The sequence below is a fragment of the Meriones unguiculatus genome, chromosome 4, assembly GCF_030254825.1.
Source record: "Meriones unguiculatus strain TT.TT164.6M chromosome 4, Bangor_MerUng_6.1, whole genome shotgun sequence".
NCBI lineage: Eukaryota > Metazoa > Chordata > Mammalia > Rodentia > Muridae > Meriones > Meriones unguiculatus.
In genome coordinates, this window is record NC_083352.1 from 112654207 (window position 1) to 112681072 (window position 26866).

The 26866-nt window shown below is 45.5% G+C and overlaps 1 protein-coding gene across 1 annotated transcript in view; it reads right to left on the bottom strand.

The window, feature by feature from the left end:
• The window catches only part of Arfgef2 (ADP ribosylation factor guanine nucleotide exchange factor 2), an 88993-nt gene extending 62541 nt beyond the window's left edge, over positions 1-26452 (bottom strand). The window contains exons 1-5 of the mRNA XM_021637923.2: positions 26148-26452; positions 9626-9656; positions 8913-9036; positions 2444-2590; positions 541-720 (exon numbers count right to left, since the gene is read on the bottom strand). Of these exons, the coding sequence (XP_021493598.1) occupies positions 541-720; positions 2444-2590; positions 8913-9036; positions 9626-9656; positions 26148-26268 (603 nt within the window). The 5' untranslated portion in view covers positions 26269-26452. The remainder of the gene's footprint in view (positions 1-540; positions 721-2443; positions 2591-8912; positions 9037-9625; positions 9657-26147) is intronic.
• Between the last annotated feature and the right edge of the window lie 414 nt (positions 26453-26866).

Here is a 26866-nt window from a genome sequence, read left to right on the forward strand (position 1 = left end):
CATTTCAGTAAGAAACAAAAATTATGCCAGATGCCAGGCATGCTGGTTCATGCCTTTAATTCCCAGCAATCACGGAGGTGGAGGCAGAGGCAGGTGAATCCTGTGGGTTTAAGGCCAGCCTATTCTACAAAGTGAGTCCAGGGCAGCCAAGGCTACACAGAGAAACCCTGCCTCGAAAAAACCCAAAACAAACAACAAACAAACAATAAATCTACCAGACTATTGTTTTAAAATTTTTCAAGCAGCTGATAAAACTTTTGTGCTGTTTTTCTGGGTGTTGGGGTTAAACCTAGGGCATTGAATATACTAGAGAAGGGTTCCATCACTAAGCTATATTCCATCCCAGTATGAAGTTTTTAAAAGGAAACAAATCCAAAGCAAACTTAGAATGTGATGACCAAACTTCAAAACCCATGCTGAGTTGCACTCTGGTTTTAAAATCAGAAGTGTCAGGAAAGGATAAACTTTCAAGTGTCAGTGGCCATGCACATGCATGAGCTGATGTCAGCAGGACATGTGGGCAGCCCAGCTGTCACTTACCACTTGGTTTTCCATGCGGGTGAAGATGACGTTCAGCATTTGGGTGAGTGTGGCTTTGGCGGTGGTTTGATTGATGAGGTTTTTGCTGGCCAGATAGATATTGTAGCATGTCCTCACCGTCTGCAGGATAGTGCCCTCGTGGATTTCAATGTGTGGGGAAGTCACTGCGGTCAGAAGAGCCTGAGACAGATCAGAAATGGTCACCTTCCAGAATGCCCACAGTCCTCCTGGGAAAATTTTTCTAGAACAGTGAGGGGTTTTGCCAGTTTTTTTTTTGTTGTTGTTGTTGTTGTTTTGTTTTTTGATGTTAAACTTGTGTGCATATTTTTCTTTTTTTTTTAAAAATTTTATTTTATTTTTATTAATTACAGTTTATTCACTTTGTATCCCAGCTATAGCCTCCTCCCACATCCCCTCCCAATCCCACCCTCCCTCCCTTTTCTTCTCCTATGCCCATCCCCCAGTCCAATGATAGGGGAGGTCCTCCTTCCCTTCCATCTGACCCTAGTCTATCAGGTCTCATCAGGATTGGCTGCACTGTCTTCCTCTGTGGCCTCACAAGGCTGCTCCCCACTCCAGTGGAGATGATCAAAGAGCCAGCCCATGAGTTCATGTCAGAGATGGTCCCTATTCTTATTACTGGGGAACCCCCTTGGATGCTGTTTTGTTTTTTTAAAGCAAGTCTCACTCAATAATCCTGGTTGCCCTGAGACTTGTTATATACAGGCTGGCCTCAAATTGTCAGCAATCCTCCTGCCTTGGTCTCCCAAGTGATAAGAGTACATGTGTATATCAACATACCCAGCCTGATTTTTCTAAATTCTCAGATGGTCCTGCAAAATCATCTGGATAATTAGTACCCAGAACCAAACTCCTACTGTTTGGAGTTAAAAAAAGCATTGCTAATTCCCTAAAATTTACATCATTTGTAGTATATAAGCTGTGTTGAAGTAGGTGGGAAGTAAATTTTTTTTCAAGCCAGGTGGTGCTAGAGCATGCCTTTAATCCTAGCACTCAGGAGACAGAGGCAGGCGTATCTCAGAGTTCAAGGCTAGCCTGGTATACAGAATGAGTTCCAGAACAGCCAAAGCTAAACACAAGAGAAAGCCTGTCTCAAAAAAAAAAAAAAAAAAACTCTAAATAAATAAAATTCTGAGTGTTAACTGGTTAAAATAAAAACAAAACCTAAAATGAAAAAAAGAAAGAAAAAAAACCCTAAAATGAAAACACACCCCCTGACCTCATCCACAGGAATACCAATGTATGGATGGCTCCCAGTTCCCTGTTGGGTTCAAAAAGTTTTAACACAGTGCAGCTGGCATGGAGTGACTCCCACATAGCTGAGATACCTGGGGCCTAAGATCTGGAGGGATGCCTTCAACCATCCCACTCATTTTGTGACACACTGGTGGTACCAGCTCATGCCAAGCCCTTCCTGGCAGTAGACACAGAACAGGGAAGAGCTGAGATGGCAAGAGACGGGGCAGGTTCAGGCATTAAGGGTACCAATGAACTCAGGAGGCAGAGGCAGGCAGATCTCCATGAGTTCAATGCCAGCCTGGTCTACATAGAGAGTGCAGGACAGTCATATTTATACAGAGAAACCCTGTCTTGAAAAACCAAAAAGTACTAATGAAGACTCATAGACTCTTTTGGCTGGAACCCAGGATCTCCAGGTGATATACCAGAGGATTCTCAAGCAAATGAATCCACAGGTGATTACAGCATCATTAGTGGGATTGTTTACTTGGGACACAGCTGACCCTACTCTTCTGGGCTCACTGCATGCTCATAAATTGTGACACTAAGAGAAGATCTAAGAAACACATCAACACTTCTGTTCCAACCAACACAGGGTAAATTAACCCACACTCTCACACCCAGACCAGGCAAACAGAAATACCTTAATTATTTGTAGCTGAACCCCTTCATCCGTCTGAGGACCCTGAAAACAATTGCAAATGGTTTCAACAATCCGGTCGATCAGGCGCTTCCCAGGAGCTCCACTGTCAGGGGCATTGCCAGTGATGTGTCCATATGCGATGAGTTTCTGCACATAGAAAAAAAAAAGTTATAAGTTTCTGCCTGGCTAGACAATAAGCCAGGAGAGATGGTTGGCCTTGAACGTCTGGTTCCCATGGAAACAGTTGCTCCCAGGAGCCAGGCAAGTACAGGTATTCTGGGCACAACCTTTAACATCCCCCATTGGGCAGGCAACCTCATACCCAATCTAGACCCTGGGACAGAGAGAGAACTGGGAGGCAGAGGTCAGGGTGAGCTCTACACCTGGCTGAGATTCAGGATCGTCCAGAGGAGCTCACAAAAATGCAATCTCCTGGACTTCAACCCAGACCTACTGAACTAGAAGTTAGGAAGGGGAAGCTCAGGAAACCATTTTTTTCCTCTCAACTGTCTAGGTTATTCTAAAGGTCAGCCTGACAAAAGGCCCAAACTTATTTTTTATGTGATTTATTTATTTATTCTTATTTTATGTACATTGGTGTTTTGTTTACAGGTCTGTCTAAGTAAGGGTGTCAGATCCTCTGGAACTGGAATTACGGACAGTTGTGAGCTGCCATGTGGGTGCTGGGAATTGAACGTGGGTCCTCTGGAAAAGTAGCTACTGCTTTTAACCACTGAGCCATCTCTCTAGCCCCAAGGCCCAGACTTCTAAGGCATACTCTGCTTCAGGAAGCTGGTAAGAATGGGAGCACACCGCTGTTCTGTGTGTAGTCTTTTGACTGCTCACAAGCCAAGATACAAGATAGACAAGCAAGTGCTCTGAGGATGCCCACAGAGCCACCGTACTATGAAAGTGGCCATCCTGCAGAAGCTTGTAACATTTCTGAGTTGCTTTCTCCATCACAAGTTACAAAGCACCTTTACTGAATAAGCAGAAAAAGATTAAGAGCGGCTTAAGCAGAAACACAGTGCACACTAGTGTGGCAGAAGGAGCTGACTGCCTGCCCCTCTGCTGTTCAAGCCCAACTCTGGGACTGGGAAGAAAGCAGGCAGAATGGAGGACAAGCCAGAGCCATTCATCCCACCCTGATCTGTTGGTCAAGATCCTAGGAGGATAGGGCTGGCTCTGGGTGGACAAGTGTCCAGTTCTGACTCTGCTTCTCCCTCTTGACATTAGGATTCAAATTCTGTCATGAACACTGAGATATGAATGGATGAGTTACAACTCCCAAAATATCAATGTTCAAAAAGGAAGTTCCCTGGGACCAGGAAGCAGCTTGATGCTTCAAAATCACATCTGGGTTCCATCTCAAACACCAAAAAATAGAAAATGGGCTTTTGGTCAGACGGGCTTTTTGCACAGGCCTGTAACCCCAGCACTTAGGAAGTTGAGGCAGAAAGATTATGAATTTGATGCCAGCTTAGGCTGCATAGCAAGAGCTTGTGTCGAAAAACAAAAACAGGGCCATGCTTTGAATCCCAGCAGTTGGGAGGCAGAACCAGGCAGGTCTCTGGTCTACATAGCGAGGTCCATGCCAACCATAGTAGATATTCTGTCTCAAATATAATAATATTAAATAATTAACTTTAATTAAGAGCTAGGGATGTAGTTCAGTCATTAAATGCTTGCCATGCAATGATGAAGACCTGAATTTGATCCCTAGTACCCACATAAAAGCCAGGAATAGTGGCTGACAGGCCCTTGTAATTCCAGTGCCCAGGAAGTAGAGACAGACAGATCCCTGAGGCTTGCTGGCCTGACAGCCAAGCCTTATCATTGAGCCCCAAGGGCCAGTGAGAGATCCTGCCTCAAAAACCATGTAGACACTCCTGAAGAATAACCCAAGGGTCATCTCTGGCCTCCACATGTACTCACATGCACACAACTCACCATTAACCCCCACAGAACCTAAACCTCTACACACAAAACCAAACAGCAGAAAGAGCTAAAACACAACATATGTGATAAAAACAGGACACTCTGGGCCAATTGTTTCCTACAGACTTCACTGGGATGTAAAATGAAAATAGTATTCCACTTTTATCTTTTTTTTTTCCTTTTGAGACAGAGACCAATGTACACAAGACCTTGAACTTCTGATCCCCTGGCCTCTCTCTCCTGAGTGCTGGGATTATAGATACAAATCACCATGGCCATTCTATGCTGTACTGGACACTGAATCCAGGATCTCATGCAAGCTGTACAAGCACTCTACCACATCTCCAGCACTAATTTATACCTAATTGAAAAACAATTATTCTTATTTTTTATGTGCGTAAGTGTTTTGCCTACATGTGTGTCTATTCATCATGTGCATGCCTGGTGCCTGTGGAGGCCAGAAGAGGGCATCAGATCTCTTGGAACTAGAGTTACAGATGACTACCAGCCACCACATAGGTACTGGGAATTGAATCTGAGTCCCCTGAAAGAGCAGCCACTGCTCTTAGCAATGAGGCATCCCTCTTTGCCCCACTGTTATGGCTGTTTTTGAGACAGGGTTTCACTGTGTAGCCCTGGCTGGCCTCCACCACACAGAGTTCCACTCATCTCTGCCTACACATGACTTGTATTTAATTTTTATCTTGACCTTTTAAAAATTATATTTTTGGAGCTGAATGTGGAGGCATACACCTGTAATCCCAGCATTCAGGGAAGCAGAGGCAGGTGGATCTCTGTGAGTTCCAGGCCAGCCTGGTCTACAAGGCTGCACAGAAAAACCCTGTCTCAAACAAACAGTAAAAGAAAAAGAAAAATTCTATTTTTGAAGGCAGGTGTAGTGGTGCATACCTGTAATCCCAGCACTCAGGAGGCAGAGACAGAAGGATCTCTGTGACTTCAAGGCCACTGGTCTACACAGTGAGTTCTAGGACAGCTGGAGCTACACAAAAAAGCTGAACCTGTCTCAAAAACAAAACCAAAAAATTCTATTTTTGTATGTTTTATTATGAACAAGGTTTAATAACAGTATATATGTTAATTTTAAGTTGAAATATATTCCAAAAAATATTAATATGCAACCAGAAAAAAACATTAACTTAGGCAAGACAGGCTTTGCCTCTAGGCAGTATGGGTCACTCAGTGCTAAAGAACAAGAGCACAGGGCTCCTCAGTGTTGCAGAAGCTGCAGCAGAAGTCTCTAGGCTTCTCCCAGAAGGGAGGGGCATCTGTGCCAACTGTTCTCTTTACAAAGCAAACTCTAAAGCACCTTTGTCCCTGTCACTTCTCCAAGATAAGCAAATGACAAGCACAGTGTAGGTGACTTCAGCTGGCTCCACTCTTGTTGAAATCAGACTTTATCCCTAGATTCTGGCCTTTGGTTTCCAAGACATGAATTTCCTCAACTGCCAGGAAATTCCAGTCAAGCAGGCTCAGCAAGGCAGCAGAGGGTAAGCTCCTTTCCATTCAGTCTTCCAGGGTGCCCATCCACTTCCTAAAGTCATAAAAAGGGTAGCACTTTACACCTTGCATACTAAACAAAGAGGCCCTAGTGTACCTATTGAACTCCAGAGAATTCCACCCAAAAGGAGAACCACACACCTTCAGCCTTAAGACTCCCAGTGGGTTAAAGTGAAACAGAACGCCAAGGTGTTTAAAAATCATGCAAGCACACAGAGTGAAGACACTAATGCAGTCACTGAAAAGGCCAGGTCAGAGGGTGACAGTTAAGAACAAGGTCAGCCATCTTTCCCATAAAGGACTAGGCACTGAACATACACAGGTCAGTTGGTTTCCACTGCAACTTGTCACCAAAGCCACACGGTGCGAAGGCAGCCTCAGATAAATGAAAAAATACACATCTCTTTGTTGCTATAACTGGAAGATGTGTCTCCTAGATCTATACTCTTAACTCCCAGAACCAAAAGTGACCATTAAAAGGTTATGCCTTTGTCAGGCAGTGGTTATCAGCCTGGTCTAGCAGTTTTCAGGACTGCTAAAGCCACACAGAGAAACTGTCTCAGAATTTTAAAAAAATTAAGCCTGTATGCTAGCACACTAGGGCACAATAAGAACATGGCAGTCTACAAGTTGAGCCACAGTCCTCAGCAAATCAGCCAGGGCCTTGATCTTAGACTGCTCACGCTCCAGAGGTATGAGAAAGGGCCTGGTGTTCTGTGAGACTCAGCTATCACAGCCCAAGCTGAGACCACTGTATTCCAATCAAATTATCCACAAAAGCAGACAACAGACCAGACCCTAAGTGTGGGATTAGGAAGTTCTACATACCCAAACAAGCCCCTACTTATTGAACAGGAGGTCTTGAACTGAACTGGCCACTTTGTTATCTAAGCCTCAGACTCCCTGACTCTAAAACAAGAATGAAGCAGCACTTGGGAGGCAGAGGCAGGTGGGTCTCTGAGTTCAAGGCCAGCTTGGTCTACAGAGTGAGTTCCAGAACAGCCAGGGCTATACAGAGAAACCCTATTTTGAAAAAAGAAAAAAAAAGAAACAAAACAAAATAAAAACAAGAATGAAAATAAACACCTTTATGAAGCTTAAACAAGGTAACGGGGATGAAGCACCTGGGCAGGGCTGACAGCCCAATGAAGGCTGTATGCTATCATTCTTAGGACATCAATGTGTTAGCTGCTGGGACCAGTTCCCAAACTAAATCTCATCATGGGGGAGAAAACAACTAAAATTAAGCTTATGTCAAATTTCCTCACCAAACATTCACAGCATCAAATATTTTAGGATAGAAATAGGACTGAGCATGCCATTTAAGAATTCTTGGCTCATTAGATGCTTCACATAGGACAACATGTACAGAATTATCTGTAATGAGAAAGATGATTTTTCATTTGGAAGAACTGCTTTTATGGAAGAAAAAAACCTGTCATCAATTCTAAAGTATATGCATATTAAAGAAAAGAGATTAATCAAGTAAATATTATACTGAGAATGCCAAAAACATGGTGTGCCCTGCCACTTTGCAGTTCTATGTCTTGGCACACAGAACCAATCAATGACAGCATTCTTTCTCAAGAAATGTTCATCTGAATGAGACTTCACAAACCTTCTTACACAACTCTCTAGGCAACTCGAACAGAATCATCTGTTCAGTTTCCCTGTTCTAGGAATTGCTACTAAACTTCAATATATTCAAACTTCTTCCTGGGCTGAAGAGATGGTTCACTGGTTAAAAGCACTGGCTGTTCTTTCAGAGGGCCCAGGTTTGATTCCCAGCATCCACATGGCAGCTCACAACTGTCTTTAACTTTAGTTCCAAAGGCTCTAACACCCTCACACAGATATACATGCAGGCAAACCACCAATGCACATAAAATACAAACTTATAAAATATATATACACACACACACACACATACATCTTCCACTAAGGTTAAGAGATGATCAGAAACTTGGAGCTAATGAAAAAAAAAATGTGGCTTGGGAACTGTGAACTAAGGAGCCTAAACTGTCTCTTAACGACATTGTTGGACAGGCTCCACCTCTAAATTCCCTTGTCTTCAGCAGTTAGAGATCATCTATGAGGACATCACTGAAGCTCTAACTGCAGTCAATCCTCATCATTTGCAGACTGTTGGTTTCAAATGTACTCACTGACTCACTCACTTGCTTGCTCACTCATTCACTCACTCACATGTATTTGAAAGCCCCAAATCAGAACTGTGGAACTTCTATGGTTACTTGTAGAAATGCAAAGAACAGTGAAAATCCCAAATCACAGCGGAGGTGGAACAAGGTGACACTGCTTTCTTTCAGATTTTCCTCCATAGTCAAGTGGTTTTTCTGTGATGTTTTCACTGCCTGCCTTTCACAGTTTTCTCTTTTATGCTCTTTTAAACACCCTCTTAGTGTGTGAGAAAAGTGCTTCCTAGAGTTAAGGCTGGGACTGCTTACAAGAAACTGCGGGTTAGATAAACCTGGTTCAAGCACTTCATTAATGCTGCTGGCTGTGAACACAATGTTAATGAGCCAATGATGAATATTAAGAGGTGTCTTTAAATAGAAACACACAGAGAATAAAGTTATAATCAGCTGAGCCAAACTGAAGAACCGGGGAACCCAAGCCTGTACTTCTTGGGGCTGCCCAGTTCACGTTTATAGCAACTGTAGATCAGAGCTTCCACAAATCATCAAGTGTGGCTGCACCTGTTTCTACACCTTACAGTATGCATTGATGCCATCAACAATGAGGCTGGGGGCATGTCATGTGCCTGTGTATAGCAAACACAATTGACCTACAAGCAATGTACCTCTGGGGAAATGTCTACTGTTGCTAAGAAGCGCGAACCCCTTTCCCACCATGAGATCTCCACAAAGGAAGATTTTAACTGCTCTTGCACCACTACCTCCAGGGGCATTCTTGGTGCCAGGACAGCATGGCTACAGGTAAAGGAGTGCCTGTGGCTCTGAAGAACCCCTCACACCAAGTTTAAACATGGTACCTGCAAGCAGTCCAGGGATGTGCTGACCACCCGAGGGGACTTGGATTGGCAGGCCAGCTCGAATGGAAGGAAATACTTGTCAGCTTCAATGAAGTTTGCCTTTGGTGGAGCCGCAGTGCCAAGCCTAGGGAAAAGCAGGAAAGGGCCAAGAGGAAGAAGAAGAAGAAGGAAAAAAAAAAAGGTCACTTCTCTCCACTTTACTCTATTTTCCCATATTGCTGGTAAGCACTTAGTTAAAAGTGCTGGGACCTCTATCCTGGGGCACTATGGTTATAAGCTGAGTATATGTAACTTGAGAAAAAAACCACCAGAATGTCACATGCAGAAAGCCCTGACTTGTGAGTGGACTCACTGGCATCCTGGACTGGACCTGCTGCAGCCATGCCAGAGCCACGTCTCTCATCCATGACTGGCTGGCCCCATCAAGATAAGGGGCAGGCACTACCACAGCAAGCTGCCCCTTCCACACAAGACAAGGCTTTTGCTTCCTCCTCAGGAGAAGGTGTAAAGGCCTCATCTGGCCTTCTCTAACATCCCTCCAAGCACATAGCACTGGGCTGGTCGCCTGCCCAGCCTGGGAGGTCTGGTGGGTGAGCAAGCACTGTGCTAGCAGAGGTGTGCGCCCTTTAAATTTAAGAGTAAATTTGCATGGAAAGGGGTTCCCATGGTCACCACCTGCTGTACCCCCAAAAGGAGGAAGCACTGCTGCTTACCTCTGTTTTTCTATTTCTGCTTTAATTTCATCTGGTGGAAGAAGAAAAAAGCACATTAGGAGCATGCAACACTTACAAAAGAGAAAGGCTTGCTATAAAGTATCTGGAAACCATTGAAAAGAATATTTATGAGACTATGGAACACTCAATTTTTGATATAATGGGAAGCAACAATCTATCCCAGCAGTAATGGCAGCCTTTGGGACTTACTGTGCTAGGCATGAATGTAAGTTCATGCTCAGTTCACCTAACACTCACAGGACCCTGTGCACTGGCACTACTGTTATCTCTCTCTTGTTTAGAGGAGGCTCACATCTTTGGTACTACTGACATTCTGGAGCCATCCTGTGCACGCCTCTACCTTCTAAATGACAACAGCACTTCCTTTCCCCTGCAGTGTTGTGTTGTGGTTTGTGATAAGGTCTCTCTATGTAGCCAAGGCTAACTGGGAACTCATGATTCTCCTGCTTCAGCCTGTTGAATTCTATTGGCAGGTACCAGTCTTGAATACCAAATGTTCCCTGAACAAATTCCCTCCAATGAGAATGAATATTTCAATGTGAAATTCGGATATCATGGGAATAAGGAATTTTTCCACGTTACACATTAAGAAATGGGGGAACTAGGATTTGAACCCAGGTCTTGGCTTTGTGGTCTATGCACTACCTCCTCTGCATAGCTGGTGTATGTTAAAAACAGCTAACACAAAACATCTAACTATGCAAGAAAATATGATAAGAAAATACTGAAACAAGTTAGGCAAATATTGGAAGTTAACTAAATAGTAGAGAAGTGATGTTTGGGTCTTTTAAATTACATTATTTAGATAGTGGGAGAAGGGCAGCAGTGTGCATGTAATTATCAGAGGCCAACTATCAGTTGTCTGTTCACTAATTCCATCCTGTGGGTCCCTGGGATTGAACTCAGGTCACGAGGCTTGGAACCAAGTACCTTTTATGTGTTTGGGTGTTTTGCCTGCAAGTATGCCTATGCACATGCATGTTTGATACCCAAAGAGGCCAGAAGAGGGTATCAGCTCGCCTGAAAATAGAGTTACAGACAGTTGTGAGCCACCATGCGGGTGCTGGAAACCCAGCACCTGGAAATCTAGAAGATCATCCAGAGCTCTAAGCTGCTAAACCATCTTTCCAGCTCCCCACCCCCCCTTTTTTTTGCATATTTTCTAGGATCTAAACATTTTTTTAAGTTGGTACCACCAAAATAAGAGCTAAATACTAGCTAAATACTCCTGACCCCAGCCACCAATATACTCCATGTACATATGTTAGGTCCCCAGGCCTAGGTAGTACCAAAACAGATGAGGGAGCAAGGGAGGAAGGAAGGAAGGGAGAAAGGAAGAAGGTAGAAAGAAAACACACCAAAGCCTTTCTACACACTCTCTTGAGAGCCAGCAGTCTAGCACTAGGCATCCTAACAGTACTAAGACACAGTTCAGGAAGTTGTAAGTTCCATTTGCTCGGAAAATCAAGGAACAGGACTGGCTAGAGGTGGTAATGTCTAACCTTCTGGCTGGCCTACGAATTCTCACTGCACACCTAAGAAAACAGCAGAGAATATCCAGATGACCAATATCAAGCCATAAGGCCTGTGATGTTCTGTGAAAGGAACTGTACAACAAGGACCCTGTCCTTAGAGGACATGACTCTTCTAAGAGTGGTGCGCCCACCTCCAACAGAAGGCCACAAAACTGGCCTCAAGATCTAGCTTCCATCAACCTGTGTGTTATGCTTAAATGACAAGCTTGTGTGACAGATACATTCTTGCTGCCAACTTAAACGTAAGGTTACTATGGTCATGAGAAGCACTCTTAGGGCTCAGGCAGACGCATCTGACGCAGCCAAGCCTGTGCTAGAAAGAGGTGGTCCCTGAGTCTCCAACCATCTGCTTTAGATGCCAAGCCAGTGAGCAACGAATCTCTCCAGTATGGCCATTCACTGACCATACGAGACACTAAAAACAAGACTAAATGCAGGGCTACACACTTGAAGGCTTATGCAGGCCAGGAAGGAAATGTCAAGGAAGGTGTCAGGGAGACGGAATCTTAGGGACAGGAGAGCAGCAGCCTTCAATGGCTAGCACTGGCACCCTCAGAGACCCTGACCCAAGGGTGTTAGTTGCTCTGATTACCCCAAATGTCAAAACCCAGTCTTTATAGGAAAGTTCAGATTGCAACTCAAAGAAAAATGTAGCTTTTGTATAATTACTATGCCCAGGTAAGTCTGATCTGTTGGCTGCTCTGGCCATGAGGCTACTTACTGGTTTACAGTTTCTTTTTCAAGGAATAGGGAAGAGCTCAGAGACAGTACTTTACTGGTTGCAGAAAAACACCAGCAGGCGAGAGTGGTGGCTTTAAAGAGTACAACCAGCAACCGAGGACGGAACAACAGGCTCCGCACAAATTCGGAAGGGCAGTAAGTGAAGCAGGCCAGAATCCAAGGCAAACACTGTATGAATCTTACAGATTAGGAAACAAGAGCCAGAGAACTTTCCAAGTAGAGCTGGGATGAATCCAGAAAATCAGTCTAGAGAGCCTGTGTTCATAAGCTCATGTGAGCTTAAGTTCAAAAGCATGCACAGAGAATTAATCTGTAAGCTATTAACAACACAACCTAAATGTGGTTTTGTTTTCACTAACACAAATCACAAAGCTGCAACTAATAGTTCAAAACACAGGCACTTTCTCCAGGTAAAAGCTGGTTTACAACCCAGGTATGGAATCTCCCAATCACCTTTCCTATCAGGACTAAGGCAAAAGTACACTCTGGTTAGCCTAGGGGGCTGGGGATACCCATGGCCTTCCATGTGCTAGCAAGCACTTCACCACCGGCACACACCCAGCAGCAGCAGTAGGCGGGAAACAGGAGGCCTCTCCCATGAGCTATGGCTACCAGGTAGTTCGAGAAATATCAGATGGCTGGGCATGGTGGTGCATGCCTTTTTAATCCAGCACTCAGGAAACAGAGGCAAGTGGATCTTTGTATCCAGGGTTCTAGCTTATTGATGGGCCCTAGATATGCCATGGTTCCAGCTAAAAGATGGGTCCTACATAAACTATGGTTTCAGCTGAGACGAGCTTTAAATATAGCATACCATGGTTCTGGCTGAGGTGGGCTCTGGGTATATTTAGAGAACACAACTGTTTTCCCACTAAAAAGAGGGAGAATAAAGAACCAGGGCAAGTGAGAGGTAGAACCTCCCAATAGCCTGTGAGTGTGAGACTCAAACACAACCAGGTTCCAAGCCAGGCATGGACACCTGTCAGCTGACTGGTGCAAGGTGAATCTTCAAACCTCCTGAATTTTGACTTCCTACTGTAAGAACTTTGGATGACAAGCAGTCCCAGACCCCAGAATGAACAACCCCAGGAAAGAAGTCTTGCTATAATCTGAAGGGGCAAAGTATGCATACAGCAGGCGACAGTGTCACTTCTTTAGCTCTTATCTCAAGCCAAAAGCTAGTGGGGATTCAGAGTCTCCAGTGCCGTGAAAGGAGAGAACATGCGGGACAGCTGCTGACTGCACTAACCTGGCACTAGTGACAGTGCCCACTGTGTCCTTTGTAACCCAGGGTGGCAGAACAAGATACACTCACCAGCCAGTGTGACACATGTGAAGCCTACAGTCCTCTCAGTGAGGACCTCCTCGCAGGCCACCTACTGAGGGCACCCACACTCTACCCACCCAAGAGGAGGACAGGGAGAGGGACAGCTGGTGGGACTCACACGCTAATAGCACTGTACTCCTTAGTGCCAAAGGGGCAGCCAGTAACAATAAACGAGCAGGCCAAAAAGGAGAGAAATAGGCCTGGGATAGGACAGCTGTAGCTAAAAGCCATACTTCTCCCGAGATGTTTCTGGGTGATGCCATTACCTACAGCAACCTGGCACCAGCTCACCTCTCCTTCCTGACAAAGGCCTATACAATCCTCACATCCAGCCCTGCCCAACCATTATTAGCCAATGCCCTCAGGCCACAGCATTCTTTCCAACAGGACAGCCATATATCCCTACTATCCAAATCAGCCCTATTCCCTTTCAAGTCTCTCAACCACCTGCTCCTCCACCCCAAAGCCACCTACAATGACTGGTCACATTCTGAATCTTGGCCCAATGCAGAACTGGGGCACTTCCAGCTCCTTGCTAGCCTCTCCACATGATCTCCTCTCCTTCCAGCTAGCCCACCTACTCAAATGCTCCCAGGGGATCTTCCCCTGGCCTGCCAAACCTTCCCATGACCAACCTATCCGCTTTCCTCTTCCTGAATTTTCCAGGTGGAGCCCTTCAGCAGGACTGCTGTTAGAATGAGAGACTCAACAACCATGACTTTTGATCTCTGGTCTCAATTTTTGGCAAAACTCCATCCTAAGATAATAATTCCATCCTGTGGTGACTGGCCTCCACCTAAGCTGACATCCATCAACGGTCAGGTCTATGATGCTGCCATCACCGGCTTCAGAGGGAACCTCAATACAGTCAGTCTGTCCCCCTGCCCTATTTCCGCACCATGCGTACCATACTTCATTCTACTCAGTCTACCTCACCAACTGGCATCATCACATCCTTCCCTCACAGCTGATGTGGCGGCTTCTCCTTCACAGAGACGCTCAAAGCTATCACACAGAGACTCCTTCAACTTCCTGTCAGCAAGCCTACAAAGGGACCTGCCTGTGCCCACCCTCTGACCTCTTGTTGTGTGTGGAGGGTACACCTTCCATGCCCTCCTTTTCCGATCTGCTTGCTTGGGGACTTCATGTTCTCAGGACTGGCCACTTTGATCACTTCTCATTACAAGGCTATCATCACTGCCACACTTACCTGCCTTACTGTTGTGCTTCTGGCTTTTTCTCTCCCTCTCTCCCATCCCATAGCTCTTCTCCACACAGTAGGCAGAGGGACCATCTTATAGTGTGTGACAGTTAATAGTGTCAATTTGACAGGATCTAGAATCACTTAGTAGATAAGCCTCCAGGCATGCTTGTGAGATTCCCTAGATTAGATCACCTGAGGTAAGAGGAGCCACTTTAACTGTGGACAGCATCCTCTATGGCCAGAGTCCTGGGTGGTAAAAGAGAAGGCTGAGCACCAGCATCCACTGCTCTCTGCTTCCCAACTGTGGACATGTGACCAGACCCTCAAGCTCCTGCCACAGTGCACTGTCCATCAAACTGACCCCCCAAACAAACTCTTCCTTCCATTAGCTGCTCTGAGGCAGCAAAGAGGCAATGTGGCTCACACAAGGGGAGCCAATGGCCCTCATTTGTTCAACTCTCCCACATCACCAAGTAAGTTCAGAATCTGTATGGCTGCCAAGCCTCTATGATCTGACCCCGGTCACCATTCTGTTCCCCCCAACCCCCCGACAACTCTGGATGCCACCCTCCATTCCCCACCATATCTTATGGCTCTCCTTTCAATTCCAGGCTCACATGTCACCACTCTGGAGAGGCCTATCAGCATCATTAACAACTGCCACCTGGTACCAACCTGCCCTGCATCCCTAAGACCTTTTACATTCACTCTGGTTTACTCGTCTCATCTTTCTTCATAGTACTGACTGATCACTTTTGACATACTATGTGTTAGCTCCTTCACGCCTGATAGAAACTCTACAACAAGCCTGTCTGTGATGTCCACCAGAATATGTCAGCAGACAGAAGCAGGCACTCAGTGTGTGTTGAACACCTTTCTTGGATTATTTAACCTCTCCCTCAAGTGGATCCCTTTTCAATGACATTTAGAAAATTTCAAGCTTCTTCTACCTTAAAGAAAACTAAAAGTGTGCATGGCAACACAACCGTTATCCCGGCATTCAGGAGGTTGAAGCGGAACTGCCACAAGTACCAGACCAACCACTATTACACAGCAAGGTTTTTTCTCAAAACCAAGAAAAAGACAAATCTTACACAGGCTACACACACCCTCCTGACAGCACACCCAAACAAGCCTCCTACTCTCACTTCTGCCCACGCCAGTCTGGGTTTCACCTGCAGCTCTCCACCCAAACAGCTCAAGAGGCCATCAACAACCACGTCTCTAACCTAATAGGCATGCTTCCCTCGGCACCCACTTACCAACCCCATGCACCGAGAATTTTCCTCTGCATCTGCCTGTGCTTCTCACCTGTTTCTACTCTAGCTCCCTCTGCGCATGTCACCTCCTCTGCCCAGGCAGAGAGCTGGAGGTTCTAGTCCCAGGCCCCCTCCCACACATTCCAGTCTCCAGACTAGGCCTCTTTCTTAGGAACCTCAGACTTATTTATGCAGTCACTTCCTGTTTCATGTGTCTAACTTGATGGTGCTTAAGGTTTATATATGGAATGTCCTCCAAGAGACCCATGTTTTAAAGTTGTGGTCCCTAGATGGAGCCAACTGTTGAGGGGTGATTAGCTCCTGAAGGTGTTAACTGTATCAACAGGTTAATCTGCTGGTGAGTTCATACTGAGTGAGCTATGAAAGGTGGGCCTGGCTGGAGGTAGATGACCTAGGGATGTGCCTCTGAAGGATGTCTTGTTCCTGATGTCTCTGTCTCTCTCTCTCCTTCCTGGGCGTGAGCTCTGATCCACCACACCCTTGCACCTCATCTCAGACCCAAAACAATGAAGCTAGCCACCAATGACCGAAGGCTCTGGAACTATAAGCCAAACATTTCCTTCTTTATTCCTCTAAGATACTTGCCACAGCGGTGAAACACTGACTAATCAAAGTCAAAGGCAGACTTCGTCCCAGCTCAGATAAGCCTTCTCCCTCCCTCTCCCCATATGGTCTTCCCTCTTCCCATCTGAGAGTTCAGACCAGAGTTAGGAATCTGGAGCTCCTTGAACAACTCCAGTTCTTATGTTCTTACCCCGGTTCTCTTAGTTCTACTTTTCAACCAGGCCACCAATGCATTCTCTTAGCTCTGTTTGTGTTGCCATCACTCCAAGTCTCTCACCAGTATGACGATAACTGCCTCTTACTTGATCCCAAGCAATCCCTCTAGTCTCCTTGTAAGATGTGTACACAGCCCAAGTGACCTTTTCAAAACACAAGCCTGACTGTGCCAGCACCTTCTTTCTGTTTCGAACTCTTCAGTGTCAGTCACTGTTTTGTCTATGGCCCTGTGGGGCTCTGACCCTCCTCCCAAGCACACTAGGTCTCAGCCACATGATGCTCTGTCACAAATTGTTTGCTTAGGCTGCTCCCTCTGCTGAACTACCTCCCACCCCAACTTCTGTGTTTGCATTCATCATTCAGATCTCACTCATCCTTAGGGAAGGCGCTCAAGTCAGAGTCCAGTTCTCTAACAGGGGCAGGCTTCTTCCTGGCATGGCCAGAGGGTGTGACTGTGGCTGCATCAGAGCACAGTCCTTGTTTGTTTTGCTCCTCTGGCATCATGACCCCAGCTGTGGCACCCAAGTAAATCCCTCTGAACAAGAGTCAGATTGGTCTGGACAACAGACAAAAATAAACAACAACAGATATGCCCAGACAACTCCCTAGTGCTCAGGGGAAGTTAACCTTTACAGCCCACCAACAGAAGGCCTATTTTCTGCACAAACTGTAAAACCCAGTAAAATGACAAGCTAACCAAAACTAGCCTGGCAGGAAGACTCCAAGAATGAATCAGCAAACATAAAACTATTTTCTGCCGTCGCCTCACAGGAAAGAAAGGCAAGCAGTGTCTCTGCAGGTCCCCTGTGCCTGCAGGGGGCAGTGATAAGGAAACCCAGCTCCAAGCTACTCATATGAAGACTCTGTGTTCTGTGATAAAGCACATGTTTTCACAGGTCTGCTCTTCTCCCAAAGGAACAGGATTGCTGTTTGTCCTGGCACTGCTTTCAGAGTCTCCGGAGACTTACAAGCATGATAATAGACAGGTCTAGATTCACTTGCTCAGCCACAGTCATGGATGCAGCTCCACAGACCAACTCATGAGGCAGAGAAGGGTGAGCACCCAGGCCTTCCTCCTTGGCCACACAGGTCTGAGAAACAGCAGGTATTCTCCTCATCTCAGAAACAAGGCACCAAGAAGCTAGATTAGTAACTCAGGCCACAGGACTGTAAGCAAAGGGTCAAACTTTCCCACTAATCCTGACATACACTTCAATTAGCAACATGACACAATGTTTAGCTGCTGTTGCTAAAAGGTGAGCTCCCTCCTGGAAACACTACAAAACTTTTTAACAAAGAGCAATCTGCAGGGAGAGCTGAAGTGATGGCTCAGCACTGCTCCTGCAGAGGATCTGAGTTTGAGTCCCAGCACCCATGACACGTACCTGCAACGCTTCTTCCAGGGAATCTGGTGCCCTCTTCTAACTTTCATGGGCACGTATAAACATGCGTGTGTGTGCATACACACACACACACACACACACACACACACACACACACACACACAAACAAAATAAATCTATTTTTAACTCATGAGGCAAAGGCAGGCAAATATTTGTAAGTTCAAGGCCAGCCTGGTCTATAGAGCAAGTTCCAGGACAGCCACAGCTACACAAGAAACCCTGTCTCAAAACAAAAACAAAAAATTGTATTTTTTAAAGTTATTTTATTATTTTGTCTGTATGGGTGTTTTGCCTGCATGTCTATGCATTATGAGAAGCCAGAAGAATGCATCAGATCCCTTGGGACTGGAATTACAAATGGCTGTGAACCATCACATAGGGGCTGGGGTCAAACCTTGGACCTCTGGAAGAGCAGCTTGTGGTCTTAACTGCTGAGCCGTAAATCCAGTCCCCTCTGTTTTGGGACTTTTGTTTGCTTGGTTGGGTTGGTTTTCTTGTTTGTAGACAGGGTTTATCTGCGTAGCTCGGGCTGTCCTTGAACATATTCTGTAGACCAGACAAGCCTCAAACTCACAGAGATCTGCCTGCCTCTGCCCCCTTGGTGCTAGATTTAAGGGAATGTACCACCACTGCCTAGAGCAATCTGCAGAGCCTTACCATGTTCAGTTTTTATGAAGTATAGCACTTGCAGACAGATTCCTAATGTAGACACTGGAATGCACACTAAAACTGAAAGCTTGATTCTGGACAGTATTTCAATTAGCTACTCTATTTATTTGGGGATTTTGATATAAAAAGTTTTGCCATAGAACCTTGGCTGAGCTAGAACTCACTCTCACTCTGCAAATCAAGCTGGCCTCAAACTACAGCAACATCTGGTCTCTGGCTCTTGAGTGTTGGGATTAAGGGTATGCACCCTGATGCCTGATCAGGTGTCATTTCTGAGACAAGATCTCAATAAGTAGCAGAGCATTAATAAAAGCCAGAATGTACTGGCTGGTTTTGTGTGTTAACTTGACACATGATCGAATTATCAGAGGTGAAGGGTGAAGGAACCATAGTTGAGAAAATGTCTCCATGAGATCCAGATGTAGGGCATTTTCTCAATTAGTGACCAACGGGGGAGGGACCAGCTCATGGTGGGTGGTGCCATCCCTAGAGTGGTGGTCCTGGGTTCTAGAGAAAGCAGGCTGAGCAAGCTAAGGGAAGCAAACCAGTAAGTAGCATCTCCATGGCCTCTGCATCAGCTCCTGCCTCTAGGTCCCTGCCCTGCTTGAGTTCCTCTCCCGACTTCCTTTGATGATGAACAGCAATGTGGAAGTGTAAGCTGAATAAACCCTTTCCTCCCCACCTTGCTTTTTGGTCCTGTGCTTCATCACAGCAATAAAGCTCTAACTAAGACAAATTGGTACCAGTGTGTCAGGTGTTGCTGTGATAGACTTGACCATGTTTGGGGGAGGATTGTGGAAGGACTTTGAAACTTTAGGCTAGAAGGGCCAAAGGGTATTAAGAGCTCTGTGGGATGTTCTGTAGAAGCTTGGAAGATAAGAATGTTGAGAGCAGTACAGAAGATGGAGGCCTGGCTTGTAGCATTTCAGAAGGCTGATTAAAGACTCTACAGGATCATTTGCTATTTTGATTTAAGATTCTGTGGTTCTTCCTAACTGAAGCTGAAGAATCAGCTGTGATTAACAAGATACCAGAACTACTAAAGCAAGGCCTTCACATTACTGGGACAATTGATGCTGGTTAGCTGGAGCTAAGAAATTAGCAGCGATTAAGAAGAGACCAGCATCAATGAGGTGAAATTTTCTGGGAAGTAGTTTCTGAAGAGCACAAAGCTGTGTTCTAGAGATAGCCAAGGTTGTACCTTGTGCTGGCAGCCAGACTTGGTAATGTGTGAAAGTCACCCAGGTGGCAATGGTTTTGAAGGCATGAATGGTCATGGAGAACAGCTGAGGCTGGGCACTGTGAGAGGACAGAAAAGGCCATTGATGAAGTCGCAGTTTCAGTGTCAGCTGAAGGTCCAGGACTGAAGGGGTCATGTAAAGAAGTTGATGCTTGGCACCATGAAGAGAGCCTGTGAGAGGATATGGGTGAAAGTGCAGCCTAGTTGCAACGGAAGACCTCAGTGTTTTGGAGATGCCAGTACCATGGGACAGCCACCAAGGACAGCATCAGCAATGGAGTGGAGCCATCTAGAGCCAAGAAGACAAGCTGTGTGTGCTACAGAGGGTAGAGCTGGAGAAGTGACCACACCATTTGGAAGTCCAGAGATTGTGAGTGGATCTCAAACACTGGACAGTTAAAGAGTTTGATTCTGCTTTGACTTAACTGTGCCCTGATATTTCCCTCTTAAAGTATTTTACGGGAGCCCACAGTTGAGAGATTTTGAATTTCAAAAGATTTGGATTTTAAAAGAGATTGGATATTTTAAAGAGACTAAAATTTCAATGTGCTATAATTTGTAAAAATTGTGGGTCTCTTATTAAAGTTATTTATGTTTTTAAGGTGAGATTTTTGGGGATAAATAAAAAAGGAAGGGTTTTAGCTTAATAGTGATATGTTTGTGTGTCAAGCTGACAAGAGGTCAGTTGTACCTGACAGTTTTGTGTATCAACTTGACACAAGCTAGAGTCACAGAGTGGAAGAAACCACAGCTGAGGAAATGCCTCCATGAGATCCAGCTGTAAGGCATTTTTTCTCAGTTAGTGACCAATGGGGGAGGGTCCAGCCCACTGTGGGTGGTGCCATCCCTGGGTTGGTTGTCCTACGTTCTATAGAAAGCAGGCTGAGCAAGCCATGGAGAACTAAACAGTAAGCAGTACCCTCCATGAACTCTATCTTAGCTCCTGCCTCCAGGTTCCTGCCCTGCTTGAGTTCCTGTCCCAACTTCCTTTGATGATGAACAGCAATGTGGAAGTATAAGCTGAATAAACCCTTTCCTTCCCAACTTGCTTTTCGGTCATGGTGTTTCTTCATAGCAATAAAAACCCTAACTAAGACAGTCCTGCTTCAACCTCTGGAATGCCAGGATTAAAGGTGCATACCACATTAGGCAAGTAGCAATACTATTAATATTTTTCAAATTTTACACTTTAAGGCTCTTCCTCTTCCTAACAGTGACAAAAGGTTTTTGTTTAGAAGGATTTTGTGCTGTGACTAGGACACCATACACGCTAGACAAACACAGTATAGCTAAACCTGGAGAAAGCCCTGCCTGTGCCCACTATGTCCTCATCTCCCACTCACACTCCTCCCACACCAGTGTGGCTTTCACCTGCAATGTGCCACTCAAATAGCTCAATGATGATGACACGTGCCTCTCAAGCCTCTACACTATGATATTAAGCAGAGAGAGCAGTAGGCCTGAGACTGGACTTCATCCTCCAAAGGTTAGATAAATGGGAAGTGCAGCCTCGTCTGCCTGCCCACCATGTAACTGGGCAAACTACTCTCCTGTGTTTCCCATTGCATGGGTACAGTTATCACTCCAGAATCTGCAGGACAGAGCACAATGCTGCTAATGCAGACATCACGAATAAGAAAAACCTAGCTCAGTGATGCTCATATGAAACCACTTCCCAGCACAACAAAGACAGTTAAACGCTGGGGGAAAAAAAATCTTTTTGACCAGAAGCTTTCAAATATAACTCAGAATCCCATGACAGAAACCAGTTTCTTGACTGAAACTTTACCATAGTGCAAAGACTGTTTACAAAGATTTGATGGAGTCCTTATGTAGGGACTCATTACTGGCTGAGTGACCCCTGGCCAGCTTGCTCAACTCTTAGGCATTAATAGAGATTATAATAATAGTAAGGTCTAAACCAAAGCTCACAGTGGCACTGTGCCCAGGATCCAGAAACTTAGTATACAGTAGATATTATATAGATGCTATATGCCATGTACCTACCGTCAGTTTCATATGACAGATACTCATTCTTATATTTTCATGATGACTGAGCATGACAGCTAACAATTGCAGAACACTTTGACCCTTTCATAGTAATTTGTGCACATTAAATTATTAGATTCTCTCTCTCACTTGCTTGCACGCACACACACACACACAAAAGGATTACTAGGCTGAGTCAGTTAAACTGCAGACAAATTTTTCCATGTTCAATTTTAAAACACTTAAGACTTTTTTTTTTTTTTTTTTTTTTTGTTAAGCTTCCAAACTCTACACAATCTAAGAACAGAATATAAAGAGACATCATGGAGAAAGATGGGCCTTCAGGGCAACAATTACAAAAGAAAAGTTTTAAGAATGGAATTAAACCCCTGAGAGAGGGCTGAAAGGCTTCATTGAAGGGACAAGATCAACAATGTCCTTGGGGTGAAATACTCTCAAGGGCTCTTGATTTCTCCTGATAGGGTTAGGACCCCACCCTGATTAGGACAGTCATCTACCTATGCATTTGGTATTTAAAGAGATGACTCACTGAGGTCACTCCATCCTGTCCCACATGGCTCATCACTGCTTTTACAAGAGAAAACTGTCTTCACTGCATTTAGCAAGTTAATGCTGTAACAAGCACTGCCTTTCTGTCGCATAATCATGTTCTTTTTTCTTAAAAAAAGATTTATGTTTACTTTATTCATATGAGTGTTTGTCTACACGTATGTGTGTATGCCTGGAGCTCACAGAGATAAGGAGAGTGTTAAGAGTCCTCTGGCACTGGAGTTACAGATTTGTGAGCTACCATGTAGGTGCTGGGAATACAATCCAGGTCTTCTGCAAAGGCAGCCAGCACTCCTAACTGCTAAGCCTGCTCCCCAGTCCCGTAATTACACTGAAAGATCCCTAAAAGACCTAACCAAGGTTAAAAACACCAAATCAGAGTGCTAACAGATTCTGTGGCAATAAGCATGGCAGCGAGCATCTGCTGAGTGCCCACTACTCTCCAAGGGCTTATCCATGTCAACTAACTTCATCTTAATGGTAACCCGGACAAACATGTAAGATAGAGTATAAACATAGAAAGTAATGGCAGGTACTCTGAATCCAGGAAGTCTTGAATCCTGGAAGGCTCATAACTTCTCAAGACATTCTGTAACTGACTGAAATCTGTCACAAAGACAATTTGCAGTAAGAATTCTTTATCATCCATGCACTTTAGCTTTCAGTGGTCAGAACTCTTATCAAAATTAATGACACTGTATAAGTTATCTTTAAACACATTATACTTCTTGGGGTTGGGGATACTTAGCAGTTAAGAGCGCTGGCTGCTCTTTCAGAGGACCCAGTGTTGCTGAATTCCCAGCAACCCCATTGTGGCTCACAACTATTGGTTCTTTAACTTCAGTTCTAAGGGATCCAACACCTTCATGCAGATATACATGCAAGCAAAACACCAATGCATATAGAATAAAAATAAACAAATCAATAAAAATTCAAGACTAGACAAAACAAAAAAACTCCCTGCTTTAAAAAATAAAAATAAAGAAAAAATAAGCCGGGCATGCTGGCACACACCCTTAATCCCAGCACTCAGGGAGGCAGAAGCAGGCAGATCAATGTGAGTTTAACGCCAGCCTAGTCTACACAGCAAGCAAGAAACCAAAACAACAAACAAACAAACAAAAAACAAATAGCCATGCAGGGGTGGTGCACTCCTTCACTCCCAGCACCTGGGAGGCAGAGGCAGGCAGATCTGAATTCGAGGACAGTCTGGTCTACAGAGTCAGTTCCAAGACACCCAAGTACACGTTATACCGAGAAAGCCTGTCTCGAAACACCCCCAAAAAAAAAATAATAATAATAAGGCCCAAAGTTGGTGTTGGATGTGTTTCTTGATTGCTCTCCACTTATCCAGGCAGTATCTCCCCTTGTACCAGAGCTTACCAATTCAGCTAGCTAGCTGAGCGGCTTGCCCAAGAACCCAAGCGCTTGTGCTATAGGCAGCCACAGCAGCTTGGCTTATATATACACATGGGTTCTGGGGAGGTGGACTCTGGCCCTCAAACTTACACTGCAGACATCTTATCGGCTGAGCTTTCTTCCCAGCCCCACACATTTCTTAAGTGGGATTACTTAGACCCAAGACATGGCCTTGAGATAATGAGTGAAGGAACATTAGGTTCTCTGCAATGCTTTTACTCTTCAGAAATAAAAGCAAGTCTTTTCACTTACCTATGCACACAGCTACTCTCTTAAATGATGGCTCCTTTAACTCCTCATGTGTGAGTCCCTTATCACTGATAACAACAAGCCATCACTCAAATTTCACATAACCTACACTGAAGTTACTTCCTGTCAAGGCCATTTCTTACACGAATGTGTATGCAGTATGTATGCATGTTCACATGTGAAGACACATGTGTATAAAATAATTCAAATGTGCATTTCAACAACCTGCATTGGGAAAATCTGAACTTTTAAACAAAAAAATGTGATCCAATAATGTGATCTAATAATGTATCAATGTTATGGCCCGGTATGGCCCACAGGACAACTTTATAAGTAGGTGCCAGCAATGTGACATTTGATGTTAAAATTTCTGAATAAGAAATTACAACTTAGCTAAGCATGGTGGCACACGCCTTTAATCCCAGCACTTGGGAGGCAGGAACAGGAGGATTGGTGTGAGTTTGAGGGCAGCTCGGTCTACAAAGCAAGTCCAGGACAGCCAGGGCTCTGTTAAAGAAACCCTGTCCTGAAAAACTATACAAACAAACTATATATATATATATGAAATTAAAATTTAAAGTTTTATGGCAAGAATGGAGTCTAGGTGGATTTCAACCTGAGGCTCATGCCTAACTCACAGCTGCTCTTGTAATGCTTATCCTACATTCCCGATAAAACAAAACGCAATCCTTAGCCCTAGCTTTCAAAACAGAAAAGCTTTAACATTTAGGTTCAAAGCTTTAATCCTTAGGTCTCAATAAATCCCTTCCACAGACCCTGAATTTCACAAGGTCAGCTGCTCTGGGATACTCAGGCAGCAAGCACCTCCCCAACAATAGTTTCTGACCCTAACGGACTCTCAAATGCTTCCCACATAGGGCCTGGACTTTATTCGCAGGGAAGCGCAAAGAGCAGAAGACCATCCAAGGTTTCAAGTGAACTCTCTCCTTGCACCAAACAGAGAAAGGTGAGGGCAACAGAAAAGCAGCCTTTCTATGTACTCAATTTGTTAGGAAAGCAGGCCTTTTAACAAGATGCCAACGTGGAACTGCAGCAGAGGGTGATGAATTAGCAGGGTGACAGCTCTGGTCAAGTGCTCCCTGCCCACAACTTTTTTTCTCTTGAAACTCCACATGGTGGATACTTCCTGGCTTTCAGAACGGGCTCAAATGCCACATTTTCAAGAAGTACTACTTTCCTGACCGTCCAAGCTAAAGCAGACCTCAGGTCCTCTGTATCACTTCTTGCTCTTTTATTCTCACGCCACTATTTATTAGTATTGTTTTGTCGCCTCTATCAGAATATAATATGATCCACGGGGGCAAACGAGGACTCCATTTCTCCGTCATGGCCATATCCTCAGTGCCCGCTACACAGGTACTTGATAAGTAACTTAAAAGATAGAAGACTGATGTTAGTTACCAAGCTCTTTCTACAATCCACAGATCCATTTAACCAGCAAATATTTACTAAGCACCTACTGTGTGGCAAGCACTGTAATAGGTGTACAGGATACCGCACTGAATAAATCAAGACAAGTATCTTTGCTCTTCAGAACCTTTATTTTAGGGACCCACCCTAAAATAAGTGCCTTGTGCACTGTCCAATGCCTGAAACATAGATCACCCTTCATCCTCCGAGGGGAAGCGCTCTCGGAGCCCTAATGTTCTCCTGTGAGACATTTCCAAAACAAGCCAAAGGGGTCCCTCAACACCAACTGGGCAGCTCTCTCACCTGCTCTGCTCGCTCCTGTGGGAGAACCCCAACCAGCATAGCCCAGGTAGAGGAAAAACTTAACAAAGATTACTGCTTCAGAGGACTTGGAGATGGTGAGGGGAGGAACCAGGAAACGGGACAAGAAGTCGTGGCAAGCGCCCTAGGCAGGGGAGCTAAAGAACCAGCCCGGGCTGTCACCAACTTGCTAGGTGACCTTGGGCCAGTCTCTGCCGCCCCAACACCAGCTCCCCGGGGGCCAGTAAGCAGAAGAGGCCGGGAGGGTGGGATTCGGGTTGGGGGAACCGGAGGCCAGCAGGCCCTGGGGGTAACGGCCGGCGTGAGGAAGCCGGCGCGGGCCAGACCGGGGCGGCTCACTCACCGAGCGCCACCTGGCAGGCCCTACGCAGCTGGGAGTGCTGGGGCCGCTTCACCTCCTTGTCAGCTAGGATCTTCTCCAGGGCCCGGGACACGAACATGCTCTTGGTCTGGCTTTCCTGCATGGCCCCGGCCGGCGGGGGCCAGCAGCCCCGCGAGCCGGCGGCGCGAGCGAGCAGGAGTGCGAGGCTGAGGGCCCGGCGTCCCGGCCGACACCGGCCGTGTCCGAGCGCGCCGCCCTGTCAGGAAGAGACGCCCTGGCCCCACGGCGCCGCCATGTTGGAGCGCGTCACGTGACCACGTGACTGGTGGGGTCGCTACGTCTGCTGTGCGTCGGTCGACCTTGTGACCCCAGGGCGGGGTCCAGCCTGGAGGCGGGGCCAGAATGGGGGTGGAGCCCTGTGGGTGTGGTGCGTGGGGTGTGGAACTGTGGCGGGCGTGGTCTGTATGTTTGGGGCGGGGCCTAGTCGAGTTGGGTTGGTAGGAGCATGTCCAAGAAGGATAGCTGGGTATGGTAAGACTATGAAGGAGGAAAATGGAGGTCAAAGGTTAGAGAAGTGGGCAGCTCTTCTGAAGGGGAGAGGAGCGAAGATACAGGCAACAGGAAGTAGGAAGAGAGGTGATGGGACAGAGACAGATAAGCTGAAAAAATAAAAAGGGGTAAACGGGAAAGAAAACTTATAAAAAGAGAGTGATACTAGGAAAGAGGAGAAGGCAAAGGGT